At 50.5% G+C, this 19,567-nt stretch overlaps 1 protein-coding gene and 1 pseudogene across 12 annotated transcripts in view; both read left to right on the top strand.

The window, feature by feature from the left end:
- OPA1 (OPA1 mitochondrial dynamin like GTPase) overlaps positions 1-19,567 on the top strand; it is a 296,183-nt gene that overhangs the window by 152,646 nt on the left and 123,970 nt on the right. For all 12 annotated transcript variants that reach the window (XM_075340498.1, XM_075340503.1, XM_075340499.1 and 9 more), the window contains 4 exons: positions 1,395-1,459; positions 4,398-4,474; positions 6,975-7,140; positions 7,297-7,449. In XM_075340498.1, the coding sequence (XP_075196613.1) occupies positions 1,395-1,459; positions 4,398-4,474; positions 6,975-7,140; positions 7,297-7,449 (461 nt within the window). The remainder of the gene's footprint in view (positions 1-1,394; positions 1,460-4,397; positions 4,475-6,974; positions 7,141-7,296; positions 7,450-19,567) is intronic.
- On the top strand, positions 8,475-8,588 carry LOC142297917 (U6 spliceosomal RNA; annotated as a pseudogene).

The raw sequence follows: 19,567 nt of genomic DNA on the forward strand, positions 1-19,567 counted from the left end.
TTCTCCCTAAGGTGGTGTCTCCTTTCCACCTTAACCAGGACATTTCATTGCCTTCCTTTTATCCGGCTCCTGTGCATCGCTTTGAGAAAGCGTTGCATACTTTAGATCTGGTGCGGGCGCTCCGGATCTATGTGTCACGCACCGCTTTTAGGCGGTGCACCTCTTTTTGTGCTGACCACAGGTCAGCGCAAGGGTCTCTCTGCTTCTAAACCGACCCTAGCTCGTTGGATTAGGTCGGCCATATCCGATGCCTACCAGTGTACTCAGGTGCCTCCCGCGCCGGGGATCAAGGCGCACTCGACCAGAGCTGTCGGTGCCTCTTGGGCTTTCAGGCACCAGGCTACGGCTCAGCAGGTCTGTCAGGCTGCCACTTGGTCTAGTCTGCACACCTTTTCGAAGCACTACCAAGTGCATGCTCATGCTTCGGCAGATGCGAGCTTGGGCAGACGCATCCTTCAGGCGGCTGTCGCCCATTTGTGAAGTTAGGTTTTGCCTACTTCTCAGTTTTCTGTTTATTTCCCACCCATGGACTGCTTTGAGACGTCCCATGGTCTGGGTCTCCCATAAGGAACGATGAAGAAAAAGAGAATTTTGTTTACTTACCGTAAATTCTTTTTCTTATAGTTCCGACATGGGAGACCCAGCACCCTCCCTGTTGCCTGTTGGCAGTTTTCTTGTTCCGTGTGTTTTCACCGGCTGTTGTTGTAGACAGAGGTTCCGGTTGTTCCGGGTTTTGCTCTATCTCTACTTGTGGGTGGATGTCCTCCTTCAGCTTTTGCACTAAACTGGCTAGATTTGGTTATCCAGGGGGTGTATATGCTCGGAGGGAGGAGCTACACTTTTTAGTGTAGTACTTTGTGTGTCCTCCGGAGGCAGAAGCTATACACCCATGGTCTGGGTCTCCCATGTCGGAACTATAAGAAAAAGAATTTACGGTAAGTAAACAAAATTCTCTTTTTTTTCATAGTAATTTAGCGACTAATGTGATCAAGGTCCTGGAGGACCGAAATGTTATTGTCGCAAAATTGTCGCAAGTGTCACATGTCTTTCAATTGTTGCTATCTTGCCTTCTGTATTAAAAATCTATTAGCATTGAGAAAAAGAGTTATATCTTTATTCATTCTTGCCCATTGAGAGTGCAGTGTTATATTTATATATGATATATATATATAATATCTAATGTGTGTGTGTGTGTGTGTATGTGTATATATATATATAATCTATGTGTATATAGATATAGATTTAGTGTATGTGTATATAATATAACATATATATTATGCACTCGCATATTTGGTTTATACCCAAGGTGTGATTGAGTGTATTACACTATCAGTTATGGTTTCGTTGTCTGCTCCATCTGACCAAGTTATTTTTACATTTATTTACTTTGTTAGCAACCCGCTTTAACCTTGAGACGGAGTGGAAGAATAACTATCCCCGATTACGGGAACTTGACAGGGTAACTTTTCTTGTGTTTACTGTTGCAGTCCATTCATAGTATGTTTATAACCTCAGCGCTTCATCTGAATATTAATAATATATCTCTTACCTACTGAAAATTGCTTTAATATGACTATTGTGTTAGGCAGAGCCCTTTATCCCCCAGGTCATTAACACAAGAGTGCAGAAAGCAGAGATGTGGGCTGCTGCATGCAGAGTTTTAGTACTGCCGGGTTGTTGAAATGAGCTGTACCAGAACATGAAATTTATTTATTTCTTTTTTTTTTAAGTGTTTTTTTTATTAGAAACATTTTACGGTCTTTCTCAATATGAACTTGAAATATTGAAGTCTTTCACTGGCCAGTAAGGGCACAGCTTTGTTGTGTAGACTGCAGCAGGATGAGTAGTCACCAACCGTATTTTTCGGACTATAAGACGCACCGGACTATAAGACGCAGCCTTGTTTTAGAGGAGGAAAAAAATAGAAAAAAAAATAAAATTAAAGTAAAAGAATGTGGTCATGACACACTGTTATTTTACTGCTGACAGTGTTACTGAGGTAATAATATCCCCAAATTCTGTCTTCATATCCTTCATTCTGGGTACCTTCCAGGTATATATGGCCCCCATCGTGGAATATGTATGTTCCCCATCATATGTGTGATCCTCCAATCTGGGGTGTGTGTGTGTGTGTGTGTGTGTGTGTGTGTGCGTGTGTGTGTGCGTGTGTGTGTGTGCGTGTGTGTGTGCGTGTGCGTGTGTGTGTGCGTGTGTGTGTGTGTGTGCGCGTGTGTGTGCGTGTGTGTGTGTGTGTGTGTGTGTATATATAGTTATAGTGTGTGTGTGTGTGTGTATAGTTATATAGTGTGTGTGTGTGTGTGTAAATAATGAATATTCATTTACTTTAAGCAGCGGGCACACATGGTTTCTTCAGGCGCCGGCTGCCTGCAGCAGCGACCCTCCCTGCCTCCTGTGATCCCACTGCATAGCGCTGACTCCCCACAGCTCCCTACCCCGCAGCTTCAGACCATAAGACGCACCCCACACTTTCCTCTTAAATTTGTAGGAAAAAGTGCGTCTTATGGTCCGAAAAATACGGTAATAATCAGGACAGAGATTTAATGACAGGTCCGTGTAGTGCTGGAGGTCTAGATTAGGCAGGAGGGGCTGTTTGCCATTACTGCCTGGGGACCATAATAGTTGGCTGTTTTGCTAGCAATTATTGTAATTGTTATGAGGCACGCTTTTTGTGACGACATCTGTACAGAAAAGAAATATGATTCCACAAAACCTCATAAAACTACAGTTTCTCATCTACACACTCACTTCTACATAATGAAACTAAAATGTAAGGGGTTGTCCCCTACTAGGACAACCACGTCTCAATCTTAATGTTTGCCCCTGTTAAAATAAAAGCACTTACCGTATTTTTCGGACTATAAGACACACTTTTTTCCCCCCCAAATGTTGGAGCAAAGTGTGTGGGGGGGGGGTGCGTCTTGTAGTGTGTATATAAGCAGAATGAGGGTGCTGTGGTGGAGCGGGTCATCGGCAGCATGAGCAGGCTGTAGCAGCGGCTACCGTGACCACGGGGGCCTGCTCATTTCATAAGCATTTCATAAGCACGCATCCTCCCGCCCATCATCTCTCAGCGCTGACGGGGGCGGGATGATGGGCATGGGATGCGTGCATAATTAACAGCCGGCCCGTGTGATCATCCCTGGCAACTACAGCCTGGAATGAAGATGTGTGGCTATATTCACTGCCCCCCGCATATCATCATCGGCGCAGGGCGCAGTAAATAAGTACGGTATACTCACCGGTCACTGTTCCCTGCAGCATCGCTATGTCCTCCTGTCTGCTGGCCCGCTGATGTGTGTGGACCCGTGTGCACACTGATGACGACGACATCCCTGTGTGCACCGCTCTACACACAGGTCAGCAGCGCTGCTGCTGGCACAGAGAGGAAGACTAACAATGCTGCTGGAGGGAGGAAAGGTGAGTATAAACGTTTATTTTTTTTTTGTGTGCTACAGGATACGGGCCATATACCAGTATGGTCAGATATAGCAGGATGGGGGGGGCTATATACCAGCACGGGGCTATATACCAGCACGGGGCTATATACCAGCACGGGGCTATATACCAGCACGGGGCTATATACCAGCACGGGGCTATATACCAGCACGGGGCTATATACCAGCACGGGGGTTATATCAGGACAAGGGACATATATACAAGGCAGGAGGATCATTACCAGGCTGGGGTACCTTAGTAGACAATTTGGGGACATTACCCCCATAACAGTGTCAGCAGCAGATCCTTGCCCCCTAATATTGTGTCATGACCACATTTTTTGCCTAAAATTTTATTTTCCTCCTCTAAAACCAGGGTGCGTCTTATGGTCCAGTGCATCTTATAGTCTGAAAAAATACAGCATATTCACCTCTTGAACTGTCGCCATTGCAGTGGTTTTGGCATTAGCTTTCCAGGCGTTCACTTAAGGTTCTTTCGTCCCCTTCCTGCTGATGTTTGATACATCCTAAAATAGGGACAATGAAGTTGCTCGCGTGATGTAACAACTTCCCCAGGAGAGCGAGTGCCAACACTGCTGTAACAAGAGGTGAGTGGAAGCACTTGTTTTTTTGTTTTTTTTAAATGAAAAATGGAGCCAAATGCTCAAATTAAGGAGGAGTTGTCCTAGTGGTGGACAATTTGTACCTGCTTTTCCCTAGAGAAACCTACAAGTTGGATCTCAGAATGGAGGCTATTCCCCGACTGAGAAACAGTTGCTTTATTGGATTGAATACACTTTGTTTAGAAATGAGTTGTCAGAGATGGAATTTCTGCAGTGACTACTCCACAGCTTTCCCTGGAGACCGCATGCATTAAGGGCCTAATATCCACGTTCTGAAGGGCTTTCTGAATAACTGTAACTTTTTATTTCTTTTTGTCAGCATGAACTGTTTGAAAAAGCCAAAAATGAAATCCTTGATGAAGTAATAAGCCTTACCCAGGTGACGCCAAAACACTGGTACGCATTTAATTAGAAATCCTGTTTTGTGTGTCTATGGGTCATCCAGTGGTGGTCATTTGGGTAGCAGCATCTTAGATGGGCTTAGAGGTTGTGGGATATAAAACCTGTCTTTACGCAATACCTAGGACCAGTAGCATAGCAAAGGGGGGGCGGAGGGGGCGGTCCGCCCCGGGCGGCACATGTCAGGGGGGCGGCATTTTGGCCACTCTCCTTCAGTTCTGCTGTCCCCGGGCTGAGTTCCGGGGACCGCAGTCCTCGGCAGGAAACTGTTGGCTGCCATCCCTTTAAGGCAGGGGTGGGGAACATCCGGCCCGTGATGACCTTTTCTGCGGCCCCCGGGGCACTGGGGCAGATTCCCGGTGGTTGCGGTGCTCGGGCAGCCGCTCATCTTGTCTATTGCCGGCAGACAGCACTGGGGGTGGGACTTCCTCCCTCTGGCTCCTACAGGCTCCCCTGTGAAATTGCAGCTAGAAGCAGAGTGATGGGGCAGGGGCCTGTATAGTGCCGTGCGTTCTGCCTCTCACCCTCCCGTTCTGTGCTCGGCTGCTCAGGTCTATCAGGTCTTTTCTTGAAGAGAAAACGGGAGAATGAAGCCAGCCCTTGAGCTGAGCTGCTGCATCAATCACTTGTGCTGCACCTAATCTTACAGTGCAACTAAGCAGCAGGTACTTATATCTGTGTGCTCTGTGTATACGGCGTGTGTGCGCTGTGTATACGGCGTGTGTGCGCTGTGTATACGGCGTGTGCGCGCGCTGTGTATACGGCGTGTGCGCGCGCTGTGTATACGGCGTGTGCGCGCGCTGTGTATACGGCGTGTGCGCGCGCTGTGTATACGGCGTGTGCGCGCGCTGTGTATACGGCGTGTGCGCGCGCTGTGTATACGGCGTGTGCGCGCGCTGTGTATACGGCGTGTGCGCGCGCTGTGTATACGGCGTGTGCGCGCGCTGTGTATACGGCGTGTGCGCGCGCTGTGTATACGGCGTGTGCGCGCGCTGTTTGTTGTGTTTGGCACTTAATAAAGTTTCATATTGTGAGGTTTATTGGTATATCTAATTCCTGGTGTACACATGTTTGCATGCAGAGCTTTTTTTTCTTCTCCTTATGTACTGTGTATACGGCATGTTGAATGCTATGTATGGCTTGTGTGTGTATCTCCTGTGCATGTGTACTATATATATGGCCGGTGTAAAATATGACAACTGTGTGAAGGCTGTGTGCAGTATACGGCCAGTGTCAGAGCGGTGTGTGTATGTACTGTGTCTCCTGTGTGATATATATGATTTACCAATCTGCGCTCCAAACAAAGACAAACCTGGAAAACCAGTTGTGAGAAGCAAACCTCACAGTCGCACCAAAGAGAATCCACTTGTGAGCTTGTGCGGGCCCCCAGGAGCCGCGTGTGCGGGCCCCCAGGAGCCACGTGTGCGGGCCCTTAGGAGCCGCGTGTGCGGGCCCCCAAAAGCCGCGTGTGTGTCTATATGTACAGCAGAGTTGTGTGTGTATGTATGCAGTAGAGCTGTGTGTGTCTGTATGTAGCAGAGTTGTGTGTCTGTATGTATGTAGCAGCTGCAGAGTTGTGTGTGTCTATGTATGCATGTATGCATCAGCTACAGAGTTGTGTGTCTGTATGTAGTAGCTGCAGAGTTGTGTGTGTCTGTATGTATGCAGCAGCTACAGAGTTGTGTGTGTGTCTGTATGTATGTAGCAGCTGCAGAGTTGTGTGTGCCTGTATGTGTATATATATATGTATGTATGCAGCAGCTGCAGAGTTGTGTGTCTGTATGTATGCTGCAGAGTTGTTTGTGTGTGTGTGTGTATGTGCAGCAGAGCTGTGTGTCTGTATGTATGCAGCAGAACTGTGTGTGTGTATACTAGGCCTACATGTGTGTAAAAAGGTGAGTCTAGGACTAATAGCAGCAGTCTACAATTAGATCTTTGATTTGTAGTTCCATGAAAAATAAATATTTTGATGGTTTTCCGGATTTTTGAAAGTTTGTGGATTATCGATGGCCAATGGAGGGGGGCGGCAAATTTGACAGCCGCCCCGGGCAGCAAAAGCAGTAGCTACGCCACTGCTTAGGACTACTCTGGTCACCTGTAGTAACTCACGGATACATTTACATATAGTTGCAAACTCTGATGGGATGTAATCTTGAATTGCAGCTTGTAATGTGATATGGTGCTATATCTGGATACATTCCTATTTGCCTGTTCCCTTTTATGAGAAGTAGATGCCCTTGCCTCTGTACTAATTACATAGAGATGGAAAGTTCGGCTCACTTCATATGTCCAATATTCATGGTTTTAGTACAGATTGGGTTGTCTGGACCGGCCGCCGATCTCCTGACCTGTACTCATAAGCCTTGTGTATTCCACGGCTGCTCCGTACATCATGGTCCATACTTGGATGTGAATGTCGGCTTTAGTGTGTATTAATGGTGTGTTTGTAGAGACCAGGACATCTAACTCATTTATATTAATCATGTATTTCCAATAGGGAAGAGATTCTCAAGAAGACTCTATGGGAAAGAGTGTCCACCCATGTGATTGAGAACATTTACCTCCCAGCAGCGCAGACCACAAACTCAGGAACTTTTAATACCACGGTGGACATCAAACTTAAGCAGTGGACTGACAAGCAGCTGCCTAATAAAGCAGTGGAGGTTAATGCATATGATATCCCTTCCTTCCTCTCGCTCCTTCCACCTGTGTGCTGTGCCAGGCATTTCTATAGCATACTTTGTGGTAGTACTGATGGTTTTAATGTAGTGGATACATTGAAAAGTGAGCAATGACAGCATGGTTTACCCTCATCATAGGTGGCGTGGGAAACACTTCAGCAAGAATTCTCCCGCTTTATGACGGAGCAGAAAGGAAAAGAACATGATGACATATTTGACAAACTAAAGGAGGCAGTGAAAGAAGAGAGCATCAAGAGGCATAAGTGGAACGAGCAAGCAGAGGATAGTTTGGTATTTTATGTTTCACTTAATTACATTATTACTGATTACTTATTGTTTAGGAGACCCGTCATCATCCTATGTGCTGTTTATGGCCAGGAAGTTAATAGCAGAGTATTGGATATTAGACCAATAATCAATAAAATCAAATGGGAATGGCAACAATATTCCTTTCTCTGACTCCTCATTGGGGGACACGGGACCATGGGTGTTCTGCTGCCTATCCATTGGAAGACACTAAGTAGATTCAAAAGCATAGCTCCTCCTCTGCAGTATACACCCCCTGGCTGGGCCAGGCAACCTCAGTTTTAGCTTAGTGTCCACAGGAGGCACATCTCTGCAGACTACTGCAGCAAGAATTTTTTGTTTTTAGAGGGCAACGGTTCCTTTGGGGACAGATTCCCAAAACCATCAACAGGCGGGAACGCGGAGTATCGCCTCCTCGTACCCCCTCCTGCGACGCTGGGTCTTGGACTGTTACTCACTGGATGACAGGTCTCATGGCACTGATTTTCCAGAGCCCAGAGCAGATGAAAACTTCCTCAACCCCTCTTGCAGGTTCTGAGTTGATAAAAGTTCTGCACTAAGTGTGACCAGACTGCCATATCCACAGGAGCTGAGGTGAGATCATTCCGATTTTTCCAGAGCACAGAGCAGATGAAAACTTCCTCACTCCCTCTGGCAGGGTCTGAGTTGATACAAGTTCTACCAGCAGGCATCAGAATCTGCACACTGGCTCCCTGACAGGAAATTGGAGCAAAGGTCACACTGACTGGATGCACATGGGCTATGATTGCAGACTCCTACATAGCTTCCACCTGTGGCGGGGGGAGGGGAGAGCTTCCTGGGCTCAGTGCAGCCGCAGCTGTGGTACACTTATAGAGGTTTTTCTGTCCACCTTTGTTGTGCAGGGCTGGAGGAGGGAAGGGGAGTCCCTTCCCACCATTTTTTGTTTATTATATTTTCTCATGCCTTCTTGTCAGAGCTAAGCCCCGTCCCCTCCAACACTCGATAACCACGCCCCCCCCTCACACAGGGTGCTAGCTTCGGCAGCACATATGCTCAAATGCAGAGCTACACAGAAGATTGGCATGGCCCCTGCACAGCAGGCCAAGGATGACATGGAAATTCGTGAAACATTCAACATCCTCCTTCCCACAGGAACTGTGACACAGGAGGAGGGGGGGAAGGGCTATCAGTGTTCTGGGTGAGTTATAGCCTCACTTGCATATTAGCTGTGCAGAGCATTGCTCCCTCATTACAATCAGTTTGTGGCTCATCAGCCAGGGGCTGCAGTCACATGTTTTATGCCCTGCACAACTACAGCAACAACTATAAGACGCTGAGCTACTAGGGGATGATAGCACCTCTTCCTTCTGTGAGTCCGATGCCCCTGTAGCTTAAACCCCCCCCCCCCCCCCCCGCCACCACCACAGCAACCGCTGCCAGCCACGAGCCTACGGCTCCCAGTCCCCCGGAATGGGCACAGTTCCCAGAACCTGGTGCTGGCTATGCAACATCGTCCTCACACCCCTCGGGGCCCCTGGACAGAATGCAGCCTGATGACACCTCTATAGAGGGTCCTTCTGATAAGAATCAGCCCTCTGCTTCACCAGTTGCAGATCAGAAACAGGGCATGACCCCCATGGTTCTCCCTCTGGGGTACACAGATGGGGTTCTCCCACATGTTCCGCGGTCTCTGAGAAGCCGGAGGAAGGGGAATGATGTTTGTACCGGGATGATCCCTTGGTTTCAACCTCCCCGAGCGATCAAGCTGCGATTGACTTATTGCAGCAATCAACCAAAACTCTGCATGTGGAAGATCTCCCATCCACTACTACTGACCCTGCTGTCTCCTTTTAAAAGGGTGAAGAAACCTCAAAAAAAAAGGGATTTTAATGCCGCCTCGGTATCTGTAAACTCATGGAGTCCCGGTACCCCTTTGGCTTAGCTGTCTCTAAGGGCTGGGCTGATCCGGCCTCTGGACCGTCACCCAGCTTCCGCCTGCCTGAAGGACCACTCCTGTCTTTTACTTGATGGATCCTCCTTCAAGGACCCGACATACAGACAAGTGGAGCAGCTCGATCGCTCTGCCTCGAGGCCGCGGGTCCCTCTCCCCTTCCGTGTGGGTCGCACAGGCACCAGGACTACCAGTTTCCCTCAGACCCTCACAGATGTAACAGTTCACATTGCTGCGGCGGCAGAGTACCTCATGCAGGCCTCCCTCGGCGCTGCTACCTATGCAGGTATTGCCGCCTCAAATACCATAGCCATCCGTAAGGCCCTCTGGTTCCGATAATGGAGAGAGGACTCGGTCTCTAAGAAGCCTCTCACAGTACTCCTTTCCAGACCGATGGTTTGCCGATCATCTGGACAGGCTCTTTTTTTGTCTGACGCCACGGGAGGAAAAGAGTACCTCCCTCCCCCAACTCTAGCCCAGGATGTTTTTACTAGACACGCAGGGCCCGACCTTCTCAGCCCTCCTCGAGTCCACCTCGTCCTGGCAGTCTAGACAAAGACCGAGGAGTCTCGTCCTCCTCCATCTGGCCGCCACTTCAGACCATAAATGGGTGTGATACCTTGTGTCTTCCGGTTACCACATTGAATTCTGGACTCGATCCCCTGGTCAGTCTTTTCTCTCAAACCCCCCCTCCAAAACACCACGAGGCCTTCTCCTCAGCAATCCACTCCCTCCAAACGGCGGGGGTGATGGTACCTGTTCCGGACGCCGAGAGGTTCAAGGCCTTCTATTTCCAACCTCTCGTGGTCCTCAAAAAAGGACGTGTCAGTTAAGTCCCATCCTGGACCTCTAACACCTGAGCAAACATGTGCACGTAAGGAGATTCAGAATGGACTTCCTAGGGGTCCATTATTACCTTTATGGTCGAGATGAATTCCTTGCCTCCCTAGCTATCAGGGACGCATACCTGCACATACCCATCGCTCCAGCTCACCAAAAGTTCCTCCGCTTTGCGGTTCAGGACTTCTTTTTTTTTTTTTTTTTTTTTTTTTCCATTTGTGGCCCTACCCTCGGCTCTGCCACAGCACCCAGGGTCTTAACTAAGGCCGCCATGATTGCCCTTCACGCCAGGAGAGTGGCTGTTCTGCCTTGCTTGGATGACCTCATCAAGGGCTCAACCAGCGTGCAGATCTCTGTGGGCACCCTATCCCGCTTAGGGCGGCTTCTGACTCCTGTCAAATCATCCCCGGTCCCGTCAAAATCCGTCACCTCCCTGGCCACGTCCCTGGACACTCTTCGGGGCTTGATATTTTCCCCTCAAGACAAGGCGACCGCTCTACAACAAGCGGTACACTGCCCTCTACGTACTCCTCTCGCTCCATACGATTCAGTATGAGAGTGCTAGGTAGGATAGCGGCGGCTATAGAGGCAGTGCTGCTCGCTTAGCCACACTACCGCCCACTGCAACTAGCGCTTCTAGCTGCCTGGGACAAGAGTCCCCTTTTCCTTAGACGAACTTTTCACCTGACACCTTCAGTCAGGTATGCGCTTTGCTTGTGGCTTCAGTCCTCTTCCATATCGAAAAGGAGTTTTTCTCCCCCAAGTGGACTGGCTACTCCTGACCATGGACGTCAGCCTCTTAGTCTGGGGAGCAGCGTACTGCTTCGGGACGTTGGACACCCCAGGAGTCTTTCCTTCCCAGAAATCATCCTGAAAATCAGCGCGATCTTCTCGCGCTCAGGTCATTCCCCCCTTCTGCTAGCAGGTCGTTTGATTCGGGTCCAATTGGACAATGCAACAGCTGTGGCGTAGGTCAATCGGCAGGGAGGTACCAGCAGCAAGACAGCTTATCTCGAGGTCCTCAGGATCCTCACCTGGGCTGAATCGACGGGGGTCTGTGTTTTCAGCGTTACACATACCGGGAGTAGAGAACTGGGCGGCGGACCTTCTAAGTCGCCAAGGACTGGCTGCCGGAGAGTGGTTTTCTCCACTCAGAAGTGTTCCCACACATCTGCACTCACTGGAGTACACCAGACGTAGATCTAATGGCCTCAAGGTTGAACGCAAAGGTACCCGCGTTCTTAGCCAGGTCACGTGATCCACAGTCCATTGGCGCGGATGCTCTAGTCTCCTGAAGTCGTTTCAGTCTGCCTTACATGTTTTTCGCCTCTGCCCCTGCTGCCGCGAGTAATCAGGAAGATCAAGGCAGAAGGAGTCCCGGTGATACTAATAGCACCGGACTAGCCCAGGTGCGCCTGGTATGCTGAATTAGTACAATTGCTCATGGCGCCTCGTAAGCTTCCCAGACCTGCTGACCCAAGGGCCCATTTCCCATCAGAACTCCAGAGCCCTGAAGCTGACGGCCTGGCCATTGAGACCTGGACTTTAACAAGAGCGAGATTCTCTCCTGTGGTCATCTCCACCATGTACAGTGCCCGAAAGCCAGCCTTCATCTCGTTTTTACCACCGTACGTGAAAACCTTTCCTTTCCCAGTGCAGGGAATCTAATGTCCAACCTATGCCTCTGGCGATCCCCGGAATTCTTGATTTTTTTTTTTTTTTTTTTTTTTTTGGCAGTCAGGTTGCAAAAGGGGTTGGCCCTCAGCTCCCTTAAGGGGCTGGTTTCATCTCTCTCAATATTCTATCAACACCGCCTAGCTTGCAATCCGCAAGTCAAGACTGTCCTCCAAGGGTGTTTCCCTTCTAGTTTCCCTGTATAAATGGTCGCTGGACCCATGGGACCTCAATCTCGTTTTGGACGGTATCCAGAGGCCCCCTTTTGAACCTCTTAAGGAATCTTCTCTTGCTCTTCTCTCCTGGAAGGTAACATTCTTAGTGGCGATTACGTCCATCAGACAAGTTTCGGAACTGGCATCACTCTTGCCGCGAACCCTTTATGATCTTTCAGCAGAACAAGGTGGTTCTACGCCCCCTTCCATATTATTTTCCGAAGGTTACTTCCCCGTTTCATATGAACGAGGACATTGTTCTGCCTTCCTTTTGGCCACACCCAGTCCTTGGGGTGGAAAGGGTTCTACATTCGCTAGATCTTGTGAGGGCTCTGATATTACATACCCAGGACAGCCTCTTTAGAAACATGGACTCCTTGTTCGTCATTCCTGGAAGGCCTAAGAAAGGACAGGCAGCTTCATAGGCAACGCTGGCTCGCTGGATTCGCTCTGCGATCCAGGAAGTCTACCCCTTGCAACTTAAGACCATTCCTAGTGGGCTGCGGACTCATTCCACGCGAGCAGTTGGCGCCTCTTGGGCCAATAGGCATCAGGCTTCAGTGGAACAGAGGTGTAGGGCTGCGACCTGGTCTTGCCTACATACTGTTTCAGAGCATTACTGAGTCCATACCCAGGCTTCGGCTGAGACGAACCTAGGTAGGAAAATTCTGCAAACGCTAGTGGAGTACCTATTTCAGTAGGTGCTTCTGGATATCTGGGACTGGTTCCTAGTCCTTGGGTTGCGTTGTTTATTGTTTACCCACCCATGGACTGCTTTAGGGCGTCCCATGGTCCTGTGACCCCAAAGAGGCGTCAGAGAAAAACGAATTTTTGTGTACTCACCGTAAAATAGTTTTCTCTTAGCCATCATTGGGGGACACAGCACCCTCCCTGTTGCCCTGTTGGGCCTTGGTTCTCTCAGTACCGTATTTGGTTGTGACTTTTTTTCTCATGTTCCTCTGAGAAGTTTTTACTGTTTTTTTTTTTTTCTCCTACTGCTTGTGTACTAAAACTGAGGTTGCCTGGCCCGACCAGGGGGTGTATACTGCAGAGGAGGAGCTATGCTTTTACATCTACTTGGTGTCCTCGTATGGATAGGCAGCATAACACCCATGGTCCTGTGTCCCCCAATGATGGCTAAGAGAAAACGATTTTACGGGGAGTACACAAAAATCCGTTTTTCTTCAGCGCTCTATTGGGAGACCCAGACGATTGGGGTATAGCTACTGCCCTCCGGAGGCCACACAAAGCACTACACTAAAAAGTGCAAGGCCCCTCCCCTTCTGGCTATACCCCCCCGTGGTATCACGGGTTCTCCAGTTTTCAAGCTTTGTGCGAAGGAGGTCAGACATCCACGCATGGCTCCACAGATTTTAGTCAGCAGTAGCTGCTGACTATTTCGGATGGAAGAAAAGAGGGCCCATATAGGGCCCCCAGCATGCTCCCTTCTCACCCGTGGATGGTGTTGTAAGGTTGAGGTACCTATTGCTGGTACAGGGGCTGGAGCCCACATGCTGTTTTCCTTCCACATCCCCTTGTAGGGCTCTGTGGAAGTGGGATCCTGCCGGCCTCTAAGCTCTGACGCCGGGCTCCATCCACAGACCCATAGCACCTGATGGATACGGAGCAGGAGTACAATCAGGGACAAGGCCCTGCATCATACAGGTACTCTGTGTCCCCGGCAGGCACAGACACACTCCGGGCTGGCTGGGTGTTGTAGTGCGCCGGGGACCGTAACGATTGAGTTGGTGTTCCTGCAGTTTACTGGGGGACTTTTGTGTTGTGGGAACGCAGCGCCGACCCCCACTGGACCGGCGGCGCTGCTGTGACTTGTAGTGCGCCGGGGACACGCCGACCGCGCTTTTACGGCGGCGGCGTTTATAAATCCAGTCCCCGGCTTTTGCGGCCTTGCTCCGCTTCGTTCCCGCCCCCACCCTGTCAATCAGGGTAGGGGAGAGACGCTGTTTTGCAGCAGCGACGAGGGCTGGAGCCTGATTTACATGCTCCAGCCCTCTCACTAGGCACAGAGGGAAGCAGGCTTCCCGCTCTTAGTCAGGAACGCCCAGGGCCCGCCCCCCCTCCTCTCCCAGGACGCCGGCAGCCATTACATGCAGTCTGGCTAGAGGAAGGACGCAAGGCTCTGGGAGACCTGGACTAGGGGGCTTTTGGAGACCACACACCCGCTCTTAAGCGGGCGGTAAGCGGCATTTCAGCTGGCCCCTCTAGTGCCTCAGTGTGCATTGGTGTACTGTGTCACCAGATATATATATTTATTTATTTCTTGCACTGTGAGGTCGCTTCCTGGCTGGATACCCCAGATCGCTCTGAGGAGGCAGCAACATGTCATCCACAAAACGCAAGGCTGCCAAGGCTAGGGCTGTGTACACTGCGTGTGCTGCATGTGGGGCTGCTCTACCAGCAGGTTCCAAAGACCCCCATTGTGTGCAATGCTCAGATCCGGTGCTGCTTCGCCAGCCGGAGTCCGGAGGGGTAGTGACCCAGGCTGAGACGCTTGTAAGTCCTGCCCCGGTGTCAGGGACAGACTTTGCAGTTTTTGCTGATGGAATGTCTGTGACTATGGCAAAAATCCTTGAAACTTTGCAATCCATGACTGGGGCTCAGTCTATGGACACGGCGAGGTCTCTGTCCTCTAATCCCCCTCAGTTGGAATTAATCCAGACTGCAAGGGGGTCCCCGGCTTCCCAGGCTGAGTATTATGACTCAGATGATAGCCCCAGCCACCCTAAGCGAGCTCGCTGGGAAAGACCCTCAACGTCATCACACTGCTCAGGGTCTCAGCGCAATCAGTCGCCCTGTGATGCGTCTGAAGAGAGTGATCAGGAGTCTTATCCTGGAACCCCTCTCAATCTGGATACCCCGGATGGGGACGCCATGGTAAACGAGCTTATCTCAGCCATCAATAGACTGTTGGATATTTCTCCCCCAGCTCCTTCTGCAGAGGAGGCAGCTGCAGAGCAGGAGAAGTTTCGTTTCCTCTATCCCAAGCGTAAATTGAGTGCTTTCTTGGATCACTCTGACTTCAGAGAGTCAATCCAGAAACACGACGCTCATCCAGAAAGGCGTTTCTCTAAACGTTCTAAGGATACACGTTATCCTTTCCCCCCTGATGTGGTCAAGCGCTGGACCCAGTGTCCAAAAGTAGACCCCCCGATTTCCAAACTTGCAGCTAGATCCATAGTTGCAGTGGAGGATGGCGCTTCACTTAAGGATGCCAATGTCAGACAGATGGACCTTTGGTTAAAATCTGTCTATGAAGCTATCGGCGCGTCGTTTGCTCCAGCATTCGCAGCCGTATGGGCACTCCAAGCTATTTCAGCTGGTTTAGCAAAAGTGGATGCTATCATACATCCAGCGGTGCCGCAAGTGGCGTCCCTTACCTCGCAGATGTCTGCGTTTGCGTCTTACGCTATCAATGCGGTCCTAGAATCTACCAGCCGCACCTCAATGGCGTCCGCCAATTCGGTAGTTTTGCGCAGAGCCTTGTGGTTAAAGGACTGGAAAGCAGATGCTGGTTCCAAAAAATGTTTAACCAGCTTGCCTTTATCTAGAGATAGACTGTTTGGCGAGCCATTGGCTGACATCATTAAACAGTCCAAGGGTAAAGACTCCTCTTTACCCCAGCCCAGATCAAGCAAACCTCAGCAGAAAAAATGGCAGCAGAGGTTTCAGTCCTTTCGAGGTTCGGGCAAGACACAATTCTCCTCGTCCAAAGGGACTCAGAGGACGCAAAGAGTCTCAGATTCCTGGCGGGCTCACGCACGCCCCAAGAAAGCAAATGGAGGAACCGCTTCCAAAGCGGCTACCTCATGACTTCCAGCCCCCCCCCTCCGCATCTCCGGTCGGGGGCAGGCTCTCCCGCTTTTCCGACATTTGGATGTCACAGGTCAAAGACCGGTGGGTGACCAAACATTTTGTCTCGCGGGTACAGAATCGAGTTCAGTTCTCGTCCTCCAGCTCGGTTCTTCAGAACCTCCCCACATCCAGACCGAGCAGATGCCCTGCTGCAGGCGGTGGACTCCCTAAGAGCGGAAGGAGTAGTGGTTCCTGTACCGCCTCAGGAACAAGGGCGAGGGTTTTACTCCAATCTCTTTGTGGTTCCAAAAAAGGACGGCTCGTTCCGTCCTGTTCTGGATCTAAAGCTGCTCAACAAACATGTGCACGCCAGACGGTTCCGGATGGAAACCCTCCGCTCTGTCGTTGCCTCAATGTCTCAAGGAGACTTCCTTGCCTCAATAGACATCAAAGATGCTTATCTCCACGTGCCAATTGCTACAGAACATCAACGTTTTCTACGTTTTGTGATAGGAAACGACCATCTTCAGTTCGTAGCTCTGCCATTCGGTCTGGCGACAGCCCCCCGGGTCTTCACCAAGGTCATGGCGGCGGTGGTAGCAGTCTTGCACTCTCAGGGACACTCGGTGATCCCTTACCTAGACGATCTACTTGTCAAGGCACCCTCTCAAGAGGCATGCCAACTCAGTCTACATGCTACGCTGGAGACTCTACAGACGTTCGGATGGATCATCAACTTTCCAAAGTCGAATCTGTCACCGTCACAGTCGCTAACGTATCTTGGCATGGAGTTTCATACTCGAGCAGCGAGAGTGAAGCTTCCGCTGAACAAGCAGCGGTCCCTACAGACAGGGGTGCAATCCCTCCTTCAAGGCCAGTCGCACCCCTTACGGCGCCTCATGCACTTCCTCGGGAAGATGGTGGCAGCCATGGAAGCAGTTCCCTTTGCGCAGTTTCATCTGCGCCCACTTCAATGGGACATTCTCCGCCAATGGGACGGGAAGTCAACGTCCCTGGACAGGAAAGTCTCTCTTTCCCAGACGGCCAAGGACTCTCTACAATGGTGGCTCCTTCCCACCTCATTGTCTCAGGGAAGATCCTTCCTGCCCCCATCCTGGGCAGTGGTCACGACAGATGCGAGTCTGTCAGGGTGGGGAGCAGTGTTTCTCCACCACAGGGCCCAGGGGACGTGGACTCCGCAGGAGTCCACCCTTCAGATCAATGTTCTGGAAATCAGGGCAGTGTATCTTGCCCTACTGGCCTTCCAACAGTGGCTGGAAGGAAAGCAGATCCGAATCCAGTCGGACAACTCCACAGCGGTGGCATACATCAACCACCAAGGAGGGACGCGCAGTCGGCAAGCATTCCAAGAAGTCCGGCGCATTCTAATGTGGGTGGAGGACACAGCATCCACCATATCCGCGGTTCACATCCCAGGCGTAGAAAATTGGGAAGCAGACTTCCTCAGTCGCCAGGGCATGGACGCAGGGGAGTGGTCCCTTCACCCGGACGTGTTTCAGGAAATCTGTCGCCGATGGGGAGTGCCGGACGTCGACCTAATGGCGTCCCGGCACAACAACAAGGTCCCGGCATTCATGGCGAGGTCGCGCGATCAAAGAGCTCTGGCGGCAGACGCATTAGTTCAAGATTGGTCGCAGTTCCGGCTCCCATACGTCTTCCCACCTCTGGCACTCTTGCCCAGAGTGTTACGCAAGATCAGATCCGATTGCAGCCGCGTCATACTCGTCGCCCCAGACTGGCCGAGGAGATCGTGGTATCCGGATCTGTGGCATCTCACGGTCGGTCGACCGTGGTCACTGCCAGACCGACCAGACTTACTGTCCCAAGGGCCGTTTTTCCATCAGAATTCTGCGGCCCTGAACCTGACTGTGTGGCCATTGAGTCCTGGATCCTAGCCTCCGCAGGATTATCTCAAGGAGTCGTAGCCACAATGAGACAAGCTAGGAAGTCAACGTCTGCTAAGATCTACCACAGAACGTGGAAGATTTTCTTATCCTGGTGCTCTGCACAGAGAGTATCCCCTTGGCCATTTGCATTGCCCACCTTTCTTTCCTTCCTGCAATCGGGGTTGGAAAAGGGCTTGTCGCTCAGCTCCCTTAAAGGGCAAGTCTCGGCACTATCTGTGTTTTTTCAGAAGCGTCTAGCACGTCTTCCTAAGGTGCGCACGTTCCTACAGGGGGTCTGTCATATTGTGCCCCCGTACAAGCGGCCGTTAGATCCATGGGATCTGAACAGAGTACTAGTTGCTCTGCAAAAGCCGCCCTTCGAGCCTCTAAAGGACGTTTCCTTTTCTCGCCTGTCACAGAAAGTGGCGTTTCTTGTTGCGATCACATCGCTTCGGCGAGTGTCTGAGCTGGCAGCTCTGTCATCCAAGGCTCCCTTCCTGGTGTTCCACCAGGACAAGGTAGTGCTGCGCCCCATTCCGGAGTTTCTCCCTAAGGTCGTATCCTCGTTTCATCTTAATCAGGATATATCCTTGCCTTCCTTTTGTCCTCAGCCGGTTCACCGGTATGAGAAAGACTTACGTTTGCTAGATCTGGTGAGAGCACTCAGAATCTATATTTCTCGCACGGCGCCTATCCGCCGTTCAGATGCACTTTTTGTCCTTGTCGCTGGCCAGCGCAAGGGGTCGCAGGCTTCTAAAGCCACCCTGGCTCGATGGATCAAAGAACCAATTCTGGAAGCCTACCGTTCTGATGGGCTTCCGGTTCCTTCAGGGCTGAAAGCCCACTCAACCAGAGCTGTGGGTGCGTCCTGGGCTTTGCGACACCAGGCTTCGGCTCAACAGGTGTGCCAGGCAGCTACCTGGTCGAGTCTGCACACTTTCACCAAACATTATCAGGTGCATACCTATGCTTCGGCGGATGCCAGCTTAGGTAGAAGAGTCCTGCAGGCGGCAGTGACATCCCCGTAGGGGAGGGCTGTTTTGCAGCTCTAACATGAGGTATCTCTTTACCCACCCAGGGACAGCTTTTGGACGTCCCAATCGTCTGGGTCTCCCAATAGAGCGCTGAAGAAGAAGGGAATTTTGTTACTTACCGTAAATTCCTTTTCTTCTAGCTCTTATTGGGAGACCCAGCACCCGCCCTGTTGTCCTTCGGGATTTTTTTGTTGTTTGCGGGTACACATGTTGTTCATGTTGAACGGTTTTTCAGTTCTCCGACGTTATTCGGAGTTAATTTGTTTAAACCAGTTATTGGCTTCCTCCTTCTTGCTTTGGCACTAAAACTGGAGAACCCGTGATACCACGGGGGGGTATAGCCAGAAGGGGAGGGGCCTTGCACTTTTTAGTGTAGTGCTTTGTGTGGCCTCCGGAGGGCAGTAGCTATACCCCAATCGTCTGGGTCTCCCAATAAGAGCTAGAAGAAAAGGAATTTACGGTAAGTAACAAAATTCCCTTCTTTTCATATAAATGCCTGTTTGATTAGAGCTAGGGCCCATGGATGGATGAATCAGGCCTGGCGTCAAGGGAATTCCAAGATATTGTCTGGGCCGCCTCTATAAAATGATAATGCCTGTTCTCCTGAACCCAAAATATAAATGTTATATGCTGAATCCTTTGATAAATATTGATATCTTAGCCAGTTTTACCCCTTTACGACCTAGG

This window comes from Anomaloglossus baeobatrachus, chromosome 3 (genome assembly GCF_048569485.1).
Source record: "Anomaloglossus baeobatrachus isolate aAnoBae1 chromosome 3, aAnoBae1.hap1, whole genome shotgun sequence".
NCBI classification, from domain to species: Eukaryota; Metazoa; Chordata; class Amphibia; order Anura; family Aromobatidae; genus Anomaloglossus; species Anomaloglossus baeobatrachus.